Below are 12,719 nucleotides of genomic sequence, written 5' to 3' on the forward strand. Positions count from 1 at the left end.
CCCTTGAACCGAAAGCCGGACGGATTCAACCTGCAGGCGACCAAACCACCCGAATTCATTGCTCGGCTTTACGAACCGAGTTTAATGATGTCATGACGCACCGAGGCTAGGATATAGCAGACTGTGATGATGATGGTAGTGATTTGATACGAAATTTATAATAGTGGGTAGAATTGGCAGTAAATGGAAAATTTTTGAATTGGTTGGAATTTGGACGAGCAAAATTGATAGTGGGACCTCCCCGATGTGGTGGGATGGGCAATCCACCATCCCTCACGGCGAGGGGGGGCAAAGGAGCACTAGATTATGTGGTGTATGGCAGTGAAAACTAGCCCGGGTGGGTTAGGATATTGTGTGTAGGGCCCTAGAAGATGACATTAGGCAACGTTAAGGTTAGTTAGTGACAAGGATACCTGTAGAGGGGACGCAGGTAGATTAGAGTGGATGATAATGACGAGGGAGCGCAATAGTTTAAAGGGACGACTGGGAAGCGCAAGTTTCAGAGGGGAGTAGTTAGATGAGATGATGCTGTGTGAGAACTGGACAGGTGTGTGGAGCAGTGTATGAGTAGTGAGTGTTGTGGATCAGCGCGAATGCGCTTGGGGGAGAGAAGGGTGCAGGCGGCACCAAGTATGAGAGCACAGGTGTGCAAGTACAGGTGTGTGGAATACATGGAGTATTGGAATGAGTGGTGTGGAGAGAGTTGGAGTAAGTGGTACGGAGTGGTGTGCATGGTGCGAAGGTGTGGATGGGGGAAGAGTGGACCCCTTTCACGAGTACCCGGGGCGGGTAGTGTAAGTGTTAGGTAGAGGGTATAGGTAAATTGTGGTTGGATATTGGCATCTGTGGTGCGGGTGGAAGAATGGTATTTGGATGGGTGCATCAGTGTGGTGGAAATGGCTGGGCGTGTAGCCTGTTAGTGTGTGTAGTTGGTTTGGGCACTCCACCACTGTGAGGATGTCGGCCAGGTGAGGCCGCAGGTGGGCTCTGGGAGCCGGTAGTTGTGGATGGGACCCGGGTAGCCCAGTGCCAGAGGGCACCAAGGGGTGACAGAGCCAGGAGGGGCCTTCCCCAGTAGATAGGTTAGGTTAAGGAGCTAGGTAAGCTCGGGTGGCAACTGCAGTGGGGGAGGTGTGCAGGTGGGTAGACCTGCTGGGAGAGCTACACGTCACAGCCCAGAAATTGTGCAAGGGCACCGGGAGATGAATCAGGGGAGTGAGACCCCAAATTGAGAAGCACCACAGTTTGGTCAATGGGAATTGGTTTTTAGAACCCAGAGTGTAAGTTGGCCAATGGATTGGCAGGGAGAGACCCCGGGTAGTATAAAGTGTGTTAATGTCATTTAGAGGATAGTTAGGATTGAAGTCTCCTCGCACCATCTACATGCACTCACCTGAGATGACGTACCTCCACACCATGCCATGTTTTGTTATTTTATTGTGCAGATGTTTGGAATGTGAGACGCATCATGACGTGGGTGTGACATTGTGCTTGATGTTCCATCTCTTCCTCCTTATGAGGATTGATGACGAATTGGGTGATGGCAAATTTTGGTTAGAGGGATTGTGGTGACGAATTTGGTATTGGAGAAATATCGGGAGACGAGACATTAGCGACGAATTTATAAATGTGTAGATTTTGTAAATATGGGGTAAGGGCAAGGGTAGTGTAGGTGACAGGGGGGGGGGGGGGGGGGGGTGACATACGGTAGGGACGAGCTTTCTCATTTCGCTCTCCGTACGCATTTCGCCTTGCATTGCCTTATTGACGTGTACCCTTGTGACCTTACCCCTCGCTCATTTGTCTTTCCCCTTTTTTTTCCCCACATGACCTGTGCGCCATTGGGCGCCGAGGGGAGCGTGCGTGAGTCGGCCATTGTGCGCCCGGAACTCTCAGAACCAGCTGTCTGCATCGATGCACCACATTATGGACATGTCTGTGGCCGAGCCCCACTGATGGACCCCATGGGTTGGGGCATGGCCCCTCTGCTGGAACCGGCCATGAGGGCCCGAAATCTTGCTGGCGGACCTTGGCCACAGGGCACCGATGCCCCACAGGTGAACCACACTAGTCGGCCCTGTGGGCCATAAATAAATAAAAATGGACACGTTGGGTGCATTTCATTTTATGCTCAAATAGGCCGCCAGTAAGAAAATGAAAGGAAATGACAACATCTGGAAGAAAGTAAATAGCCAGCAGAGGGAGCCGAAGAGCAAGAGATCACCTGCAGCGTTAGGGGTTGTTGATTTATTTTTTATTGTTGAACATTGATGAACAGTGATGACTGCACCGATTGGTGCTTGGGTGTGTATTGGTGCGTTTTTGGGTGCTTTAATGGTGCATTGATGCAGAGCAGACTGTCTCCCCCCAGAAAGAACAATCGCAGGTCCTGGGTTAGTTTTGTAAATAAAGTAAATAATGCTCCCCACCGTCAATGTATAGTTTGAGGATGCTTTCCGCGATTCGGTTATCCTGTGGGTGTGTTTCTGTTAGGAGAAGGGTGCAACGTCGCAGGGGGACATATTTACTCATTTGTGAACATCTGTAAAACTGTCGCACTCAGGGTTGAGTTAATAGTAGAGGGAACTACATCTGAGTGCCACACTAAAGTAGGTAAAAATTTATCGGGTCGGGACGCCCCGAGGTAGAGAAGGGTGCAATGTTGCGGATATGGGATTTGCATCCATCCATATCCGCTTGTAAATATTCCCCTATTTCCTCAATACTTCCCAACTATCCCCAATCCCCCATTCCCTAGTCCCATTTTCTGTAAACAACACTCTGTAGACCCGACCTCCCCCTATTTCCCCCATTAAATGTGCCCAGGTTCACCGCATCTCATGTAAGACAACTATAGGACATCTTGCTAGTTATTCTTAGTCTATGTCAGTTAAGGACTCGTTTCCATTAATTCTGACCCTTCGTTGCACCAGAATGTGATTGTATGGCACCGTTAGGAAGTTTAGGACCTCCCAATACCTCCCCGCAGCTCTTCCTCACGGTTCAGCAACAACAACAACAACAGCAACGGCAGCGGCGTGCACAGGGAGTGCGCGTCCTCACTCCGGCTTGGTTGGTAGGGGGTGTTGGGAGGGCACGAGGCCTTCCCAACGAGCCGCCATCGAACATGTGCTCGACGGGGTTACCAAATAGGGGCTCCCTGTCAGCTCCTCGTCAAGGGCGGAGCCCGGTAACCCCCGCACCCAATGGAAGCGGCGGACCGGCCCCAGGGGGGCGGAGCCAACCAGCCGAGGGCGTGTCACTCCCCGCTGAGCATGCGCAGGAAGAGGGAGGTGACGTCAGATGCGCGCTGAGCTTGAAGCAAGAGAGACGTCCCTTCCGAGCGCTGTGACACCTCCCTGCATCTCTTGGACCGTGCTTGATCCTGTCCCCGAGCCAAGGTGCACCTTGTGCTATCAACCTACCTGTCCATTCCTGCCATCAATCCCTGTGTAAGTCTACCTTGTTCCGTTTGTCTGTGGTCTGTCTGGGATAAGATAAGACTGTAATTAAGTGCCTATCTCTTCTGTGTCTTTACCTCACTACCTTGTAATCTACCCCCTTTTCTCCACCACTGTAATTATACCCTCCTCCGGAGGTCTTGAGAACTGTACCCCTTGCGTCGTTTCATCTATCCGTCGTTGTGTCCTTTCCATCATTGATTTAGCATAGCGCGATTTGGCCAACGTTTGGGTGGAATCGGGTGAGTTGGGGAAGAATCGGGGGAACTGTTAGGTCGCGGCAATACCACCGCTCGGTAAATAACATCTTAACCGCGTCCGTAACAATATTATCTATTTATGTAAGGGCTGGTAGAGTTGTGGTTAAAAGGTTTGGACAAATCCTGTTTCCCTCCCAGCCCCCGTTATGAAACCACCATGTTATTTTTCTCCAAAATAATGATTCTCACTGAGCTTATTCTTTTTGTAGACAATTCTCGTAATTATATTGTTATGGATCCAGTTTAGAAGAGAATGGGGAATAGATTAGAATAATTATTTCATTGCATGTGTTAGCATAAGTGTGGTGTGGTAGCTCCTCTAAATTATAAGGTGTGGTGAGCATGTGTTCAGAGATCTAGTTCCACTCCCCCATCCTCACACATAAGTTTCTCTGTCCAACCCCAGCTTTCCTCCCTTCCTGTGTTATTGAACCTTCCTCGTCTATCTGTCCTTTATATAGTATTTATTTAGCTAACAGCTAATCGGCAGTCCACGAGCGCATCCGCAGGATAAGCGCAAGGGCACAAGACACACCCTGAATGTGCCCATATATTGTTATCTGTCAGGCTCAAAGCCATCTGACGTACCTGGTAAACAAGCCCATGAATCAGAATTTCTGTTCTGAATCAGAATGTGGAATTTTCTTCAGTTGCCAGCATCGGCGTGGTTTGACTTCTCTTTAGGGGATGGGGGGTGGAGGGCGGGGGCGGCGGCAAGGTTTTAATAATAATTGGTAGCTCGGTCTGACTTCCTAAATTACCGTTTGCTAGTGTAGTTAGTGTACGTGAAATCACAAATACGGTTCACGTTCATTATTGTTACTCACGTTTAAATACAGGATGTTTTCATCTTGATTGTAAACTATTGAAAACAATTAATGTGGGGGGAATTGCCCCCTCCTCACCCCTCCCCCCAAACTCCACTGGTGGTTGCCAGCCAATGGGCATGAACCATAAATCCTCATCTGTCTGGCTGCGCTGGCCAATGGATGCACGCCATGGACAGTTTGATGGGCCCTGCGAGACATAATAAAAGCGCCGCAAAGTACGTGGTGGCTTATGATTCTGTCCTGCTTGCCCTGGTTGGTTGGTGGCTCGCTGCTGTTCAATGTTGGAGAGTTCCTGGAGTTTCGGGTTCGTGGCAACTCATGGTGCGGTGCGTTGGGTGCAGTAGGGACGAGCCCTAGCCCCATACCAGTCCACCGCTCACCCGGCCAATGACCCATACCGCTTGCGCGAGCATTGCTATTGCCACGTGGAACAGGTTTCTCTTTGTTTCGTCATCTCCTTTCTCTATCCCGTATTCCCCCCTGAGTGAATGAGAGCAAGGCGTATTTGTTTAGGCCTTTGTGGTTCCGGGGCACATGGGTTGGTATAATTGGGGTACCAAAGGAACCATATTGTTTGTTCTGTTTATTGTTATAATTATTCTGTCGCACTTTTGCACATTTATTCCCTTTTAAATTTTTACGTGAAAACTTTCAGAATGAAACTTTTATAACTTATTTTATGTGAAACTTTCAACATAGAAGGGCTTACTTACCCTTGGATTTTTTTTATGATAACTGATGTAGGTGATGTGGTATGGCAGCCATGTTGGGAAAAAGGAAAAAATGTTGAACATCTCAGAAACTGCTGAATGAAAAAAAATTAACCTTGGAACACACTATGAGAACAACATTTGATAATGACATTTGATAAACTAGGGCATGCCCGTACAAAATTATATCCCCCCCCCTCTATTTACATGAAATGGTTTGGTCCATTCGCAAAGCCAAAGCGAACGGTTTGCGAGTACGGTGACAATCCCCCCCCTCTATTTACATGAAATGGTTTGGTCCAAAGCGAACGGCTTGCGAGTACGGTGACAATCCCCCCCCTCTATTTACATGCAATGGTTTGGTCCAAAGCGAACGGCTTGCGGAGTTTGGTAAAGAAATCGCCATAGCTCGGTAACTACTTGTCCGATTAATATGAAACCTTGAAAAGGCACATCCTCGGGTCCCCAGCAATATACCTGGCAAGTTTAAAGTATATCGGACCCGTGGTTGTCGAGAAACAGCGGTCACAAACAAACATACAAACATACAAACACACACACAGAGATTAGTGGAATTATAGATAGATGTCAAACATTGGCCTTCATGATGACGTCATAATTGGATCTGACCGCTTTATCCGATCAGTATGAAAAATTTTAAATGTCATCTACCAAGAAACCTGTCAAATTAAATTGACATCAGTGATGTGGTACAGCAGGCATATGCTTTTGAAAAAAACATACCTTCAAAATCTCTCTGAAACAGCTAAACAGAGCAAGGTAAAACTTTACAGGTATGATCGACTATCCATGTGGAACAAAAAGTTCCATTACTATGATGTAATCGATATAGTTTGGCAGCCATATTGTATTTTAGCGAAAACTTTTGAAAACCCTCTCTCAAACTGCCGAAACGAATGGCACAAAACTTTAACTGTCATCGACTGCCCTTGAGGATATACGATTGATCGTTAAAATGTGATCAGTCTTGTTGTCTGGCAGCCATAATGGAATGAACGACGATATTTTAAAAATCATTTCTCTCACTGCATAACCCATCGATGTGAAACTTTACACATGTGATCCAATACCATTGCTGCACATAGTGTGAAAACAGTGTCATTGGTCACGTGGTTTGGCAACCATTTTGGATAGAAAAATGAACCTTGTCTGATTAAAGTGAAACTTCACAAACTTGATCGACTACCCAGTTTCAGGTTTTAAATTTATGACATCAAGGTTATGTGTTTGGTCAGCAATATTAGATTGAAAAAAACAGATCCTTTAAAAATCTTCTTCTCCGAAACAGCTTAACAGATTGATGCAAAAGTTCATATATATGATCAACTAGTCATGATAAAGAAAGCTTGATAACTAAAACGTCATAAGTCATGTGTCTGGGTGGCTATATTAGTATATTGGATCAAAGCCAAAACCTTCAAAAACCTTTTGCCAAACTGCTGAACCCGTCAATGTGAAACATTAGGTATATTATCGAGTACCCATGACGATAAAAGTTTGCTCACCAATATATCGGTTAAGTGGGTTCAGAGAAAATTATTTTTAAATGTTTTACTTCAATCCAATATGGCTGCAAATCCATGTGACCTATGTTATTATGATCACGCGCTCAACTCCTCCAACCATTTCTGGTGTGTCGGCTGTGCGAGGCCGGCTCGAGCGAGCAGCCACTGCCATACTGGACACTCCACTTTTAAACTTCCTGTCCCAGTCGTACACTTGCTGCAGCGATAAACATGTGTCACCATATTGCATCTTCATTCTGCGATGGATTTCATTGGGATTCACACCCTCACTTCCCAAGAAACGGATGACAGAACGTTGCTCTTCCCTGGGGCATGCTTCTAAGGGAGCCGCCATCTTGGAACTGCTCTACTGATGTCATCCGCTCAATGTTGCCAGATCCAAAACAGGCAAAACATGACTCTTGCCCATAGATACAACATATGTCGTCTACAACTACACACGTTACATTCTGGAATTTATATCACCATTTTGAGGTTACTTATTGACTGGCCCTCGGACTGGCATATACAAATGTGTATGTATATATATATATATATATATATAATATATATATTACTATAATTCACCAAATGTCCGTCCGTCTGTTCGAAGGTACCGCAAAATTGGCTCAACCGATCGAAACGATATTTTGTGTGGGTAATCCTGGGATCTCCAGGAGTAAAATAGGCTATTTAGTTTTCCCAATTTCAGCTTTGGTCTCCAGTATTCTCAGGTTTGGACTCCCGCATAACATTCACGTTCGCATAACGTCCATTGTGACGATGTTCTCATTGTGATGATGTATGTGTTCACAGTAGTGTTTGACGTGACGGTGTGAACGTAATTTCGTAATGTTTTTTGCATCGTAATCCTTTAATGAACGTTTAATGTTTCATGAACGTTTAATGCCTTTCGATGTCTGGGGCCGCACGCGCGCTACACTGGACGGGCCAGCGTGTATCTTGCCCTTCGCCGTCAGGATCGGGTAAACCGCTGAGCCCCATCCGTGATGGGGACTGGGGCTCGAGACAGTGTCCTTCATTAAAAGTATAAATAAACGCTGTCTCCATCGATCTTGCCAAGGCCGTAACAGCCGTAACGTTTAATCTCTACATGAGAGAATTCCACATAGCTATTTGGGTGGTGAATACGCTAACAGATCGCTGTCTCCATCGATCTTGCCAAGGCCGTAACAACTATCGGCTCAAAATCCTTTTAATTGTTGATTTGGTACAGTTACACGTATCGGGAATTTGGTACACGTATCGGGAGTACATACGACATCGCGATTGTGAACACTATTATCGATCACGATTCACGATCACGATCATCACGATCATAGTGTATCGATCACGATTTGAAACGATGGAATAATATTTACCGATATGAACAGTGATGTGGCTTTTATTGAAATTCTAAAGATACTGTTTAGATTTTGATGACTTGCGTGTGATATGATTCAACGGATGTTTATATGAATCATTTAAAATAAAGAAAACCTTCAATTTCTGATATTTTGCCTTTTCATTTGGGCTTCCCAATTGGAGCCCCGCCCATAGGGCGGGTACCGTTGCTAGTATATTTAAATTGACAAGGTTTGTCAAGGGAGGAGCTGAAAAGGCACAAAGGGATTGTGAGAGTTCTGAGAAGGGGTCGGAGCATTGCCCGGAGAGATGAGGAAGGAGCCAATAGCTCTCCGTTTGATGCTAGAAGTAGCGGGAATGGATCTGAGGAGAGCTTGCAAGTTTTTGCGAGAAACTGAGGTATATCTCAGAATTGGAAGTGAGGAGAGCTGAAAGGTCATCCTGCCTGACTGCCTTCTCCCTGTGCCCGTGTTTGTCTGCCTGATGCCTGTTCATTGTCGTGCTGTTTTCTCATCGTCCTGCCCATCACCTCTTCATTGCCTGCACCCCACCCATCCTCCCCTCACCCGCTACCACCAGAGATATGTCGCCCGGTTTTGTCCCTCTCCTCATCTGTGCTTGTGACTGGAGTGAGGCACCCTTGTTTTAGACTTTCGAGGAATTATTTTACCTCATGGTACATAATTATTGTTGTTCCTTGAATTCCTCATTTTCTCCTCCCCTAAACCCACCATCTAATTCCCCCATTGGGTCAATCTTAAGTTAATTTGTTGTGATTGGGAAATAAACCCATTTGGCTTTAAAAGCTTTAATGTTCTCGTGATTCTCCTCAGCCCTGCACGCGAGCGTAAAGTGCGCAATAATTGTCAGACTCTGAGGGAGTTAAAGCCTGTTCAGTCCATCCGTTCAGAGGTGGTGTTAACCGGCCCGTGAACCCGACTGTATTGTACTTTGGTTTCGTCAAGCATTCACACTATTTTTAGTTTTCATGAGTAGATGGCTAATGGAGCACAACTATCAACAATTTTTAACTGGAAATGTATTTTCAGCTTTGCAGTTTACTCAACTACTGAATCATCTGGAATCGAGCCAGAATGCAATTGGTAATTCTCTACAAAACAACAGCACGCTGCTCACTCAGGTACGGCTTCTTTGCTAAACCCGCACGCTCACATAATTCATTATCTGGTTTTTAAATGCTTGGTGTGACTGCGTTTGTGTAAAAGCCTTTCCTTTTTCTCCCTTCCAAACTATTCATCGTTTTTGGATTTGCAGACTTAATTTCTATTACTGTGTCCATTTATCTTGTGCAGCTGCAGGGTACTATGAAGGAGAATGCCACTGCGATCGAAGCCAATTTCACTAGTCTTCAGTCACGAATGAAGAATCTGAGTGTGTGAGGTTTTGTCTTTCACTTATTAATTTTCTTTTAGAGCATGTTTGTGGACAGTCCACCCTTTACTCTTCCAATGCACAGCTTTTGTGGAGGAGCCCCAAAAGAAAGTATAATTTCAGACCGGACGTTAAATATTGTTCCGCAGTGGTCCGTATAATGCAAAAGATGGAGATAAAGAATTTTTTGAGCAGTCAGTTTGCTGCTTCATATCATAGCCCTCTTATGAAGGTTTTGCTTTACGGCCGCAGGGTGCAAATGGAATGTTTTGCTTTGTGCATCTCCTTCCACCCACAAAGGAAGCGAGGCACAGCAGCGTTGTTTTGCTTTGGATTTATTCTGTAGATGTACAAAATTAAAGTAACAAAGAAGTGGCTTCGCATACAATAACCAGGAACTGCGGTGGGTGGCTGCACGTTTTGCTCTTCATTGAAGAGAAGGCCCGTTCCAGTTTGGAAATTGGATTCCCCTCCCCCACAGTGCCATTAACCTGTTGTGGGAGTGATGCACGAAAACTTGCATCACCTTGCAAAAGGAATGATTCAGCAAGCAACACGTGGTGTATCAAAAAAATCATGCATTTTTTAACTGCAGCACAGCTACATCGAAAGATTAAGCACAAGTCCTCACGGCATCCTTTCGGTTCATCTGGAACTGAATGCCGCTGCTTTATTTCATTTTAGAACATGAACCGTGAGTGTTAGCAAAACGGCATATTGATTTTATTACCAAGGGTGATGCGCACCTTGTTCAGGCTGCCTTTAAAAAAAAAAGTCTCATGCAATTTATCATTGCCCCATGACGTTTTTTTTTTTTTTGATTTCTTCCCCACCCCACCATGCACTCCAGCTTGTTTGAAGTGCATGGAGAAAGGAAGGGAATGAACGCAAGTCTACCTTTTGTTAAACTTTCTAGAAATGTTCACACTTTCACTTCAAGCCATCACATTTAAAGGATACCCACAATGTTACAGCACGAGTTAAAAAATGGGCCGATTGCTTCAGAAGTGGACACGAGGATCAGTGCCGCTTGTACACTGCTTAACGGTTTAAATCCCACTTTTTGAAAAATTTGGACCATCACTGAAAAACATCACAACCACAGGTTTTTAAAGTTTTTTTTTTTTTTTTTTTTTTTTTTTTAATATATTTATTTTACACGTGGCTTGGCAAATCTATGGAGCGTACCACCCAAGGCAGTATAATCAAAAAAGAGGGGAAAAAATGCAGCATAACATTTAAATAGTTCAAATCTTTCACATTGAAAATCAAGTGCAAACCTCAACAGTAAATATTTAGCGTTCAAGTAACATTGTTGATATAAATAGTTCGTTAAGGTTTTTTTTTTTTTTCCTTAAAAAAAGTAATCTCATAGCAGCTGTTACAATGTGAGGTTCACCAGTGGAAAAACTGGCACTCAGTCCTCCGTCGCACTCTTCCTCCTTCCACTTTCGGTGCCACATGTCCCACAGGCAGGCACCACCTATGTGACCTCCATGGCGACGGGTTTCTTGGTTATCCTATTCACAGGTGTGCCATCAGTGTCTGCTGGTTTGCTGTAAATAGTAACACAATAACTTTAGAATACTGCAAGATATTTCACAGCTTCCTCACCTCTTTTTATGCAGCAAAGTAATTTGAAAAGGCATAATGACTTTGACCACAAATACAGTCATGACCAAGTTTTCACAGTTCATTCGTGATGATGCGGTTCTTCAGGCACGAACTATGAGCGAAGTTGCAGTTGTAGCCTGGTTTTGAGCCAAAACGAGATGGCACCTTCCATACTCGAGTACTACTCACTTCCCGAAGGAGATGGTCTGCATGAAATAGAAGCGATCATCTTTGGGGTTCGGATCTTCACGTATAATCCTACAGCAAAAGGTTTGGTACGGCAAGCTCTCGCCCTACTGTGAAAAGATTGTTTCCACCTCTTCACACTGTTCTGAATTTGTTTTTTTGTGTAGTGGTTAAGATAACAGCTCCCAGAAACTCATTCACAATATCATTTTTCTATTTCTGGCCCTTCTACTCGTCAAATTTGGCTTTGCACTTTAAAATCAAGCAACAGGTCCACTCGTTGTATACAATAAGGATGCATCCATAACTACCAGTAAAAAGTGGAATAATTCATATACAGTGCCATCAGAAAGTAATTCACACACTGATTTATTGCAGCCTGAATTTAAAATGGATTAAATTGAGATTTTTTTGTCACTGATCTACACATAACACCCCATAATGTCAAAGTGGAATTTTATTTTTATTTTTAGCAATTTTTACAAAGTAATTAAAAATGAAAAGCTGGAATGTCCAGAGTCAATAAGTATTCAACCCCTTTGCTATGACACTCCAAATTGAGCTCAGGTGCATCCAATTTCCTTTGATCATCCTTGAGATGTCTCTACAACTTCATTGGAGTCCACCTGTGACCAATTCAAATGATTGTACATGATTTAGAAAGAAACACCTTTCTATGCAAGGTCCCAAAGTTGACAAGAGATGTCAGAGCAGAAACTCTACCAGTAAGAGCAGTACAATTAACTGTCCGTACAACTCCGAGATAGAATTGTGAGGAGACATAGATCTGGGGAAGAGTATAAAATAATTTCTGGAGTATTGAAACTTTCCAAGAGCACAGTGAGTTCCATCATTAGGAAATGGAAAGAACATACAACTTCTGAGACTCTTCTTAGAGATTGCCGTCTGATCAAACCAAGCAACCGGGCAAGAAGGACTTTGGTCAAGGAGGTGAGCAAGAACCCAATTACCACTGACAGAACTACAGAATTCCTTGTCAGAGATGGGAGAACCTGGTGGAAGGATAACAGTATCTGTAGCCCTTCACAAATCTAGGCTTTGTGGGAGAATGGCTAGATGGAAGCCACTCCTGAGAAAAACACATGACAGCACGACTGGAGTTTGAAAAAAGGGCACGTGAAAGACTGAGTACGAGTCAAAAGCAAAAGAAAGATAAACTGCTTCAGAGTACAAAAGACCTCGGACTGCGGTGAAGATTTACATTCCAACAGAAAAATGACCCCAAGCATACAGCCAAAGCAACACTGTAATGGCTTCAGACCAAGAATATGAAAGTCCTTGAGTGTCCCAGCCAAAGCTCAGACTTGAATATTGCTGTTCATCGATGCTCCCCATCCAACTTGACAAAGCTTGA

General features: G+C 44.5%; 2 protein-coding genes across 4 annotated transcripts in view; one reads left to right on the forward strand and one right to left on the reverse strand.

The window, feature by feature from the left end:
• DCTN2 (dynactin subunit 2) overlaps positions 1–9,919 on the forward strand; it is a 90,171-nt gene extending 80,252 nt beyond the window's left edge. Inside the window, exons 15-16 of the mRNA XM_078782756.1 lie at positions 9,202–9,293; positions 9,466–9,919. Of these exons, the coding sequence (XP_078638882.1) occupies positions 9,202–9,293; positions 9,466–9,552 (179 nt within the window). The 3' untranslated portion in view covers positions 9,553–9,919. The remainder of the gene's footprint in view (positions 1–9,201; positions 9,294–9,465) is intronic.
• The window catches only part of LOC137415611 (enhancer of polycomb homolog 1), a 102,049-nt gene continuing 99,193 nt past the window's right edge, over positions 9,864–12,719 (reverse strand). For 2 of the 3 annotated variants that reach the window (XM_068101216.2, XM_078782389.1), the window contains exon 15: positions 9,864–11,100. In XM_068101216.2, coding sequence (XP_067957317.2) covers positions 11,028–11,100 — 73 coding nt within the window. In that variant the 3' untranslated portion in view covers positions 9,864–11,027. The remainder of the gene's footprint in view (positions 11,101–12,719) is intronic. The other variant, XR_010982108.2, reaches the window with a different exon arrangement.

Source organism: Myxine glutinosa, chromosome 7 (assembly GCF_964187855.1).
Source record: "Myxine glutinosa chromosome 7, kmMyxGlut1.1, whole genome shotgun sequence".
In the NCBI taxonomy this organism is placed as follows: Eukaryota; Metazoa; Chordata; class Myxini; order Myxiniformes; family Myxinidae; genus Myxine; species Myxine glutinosa.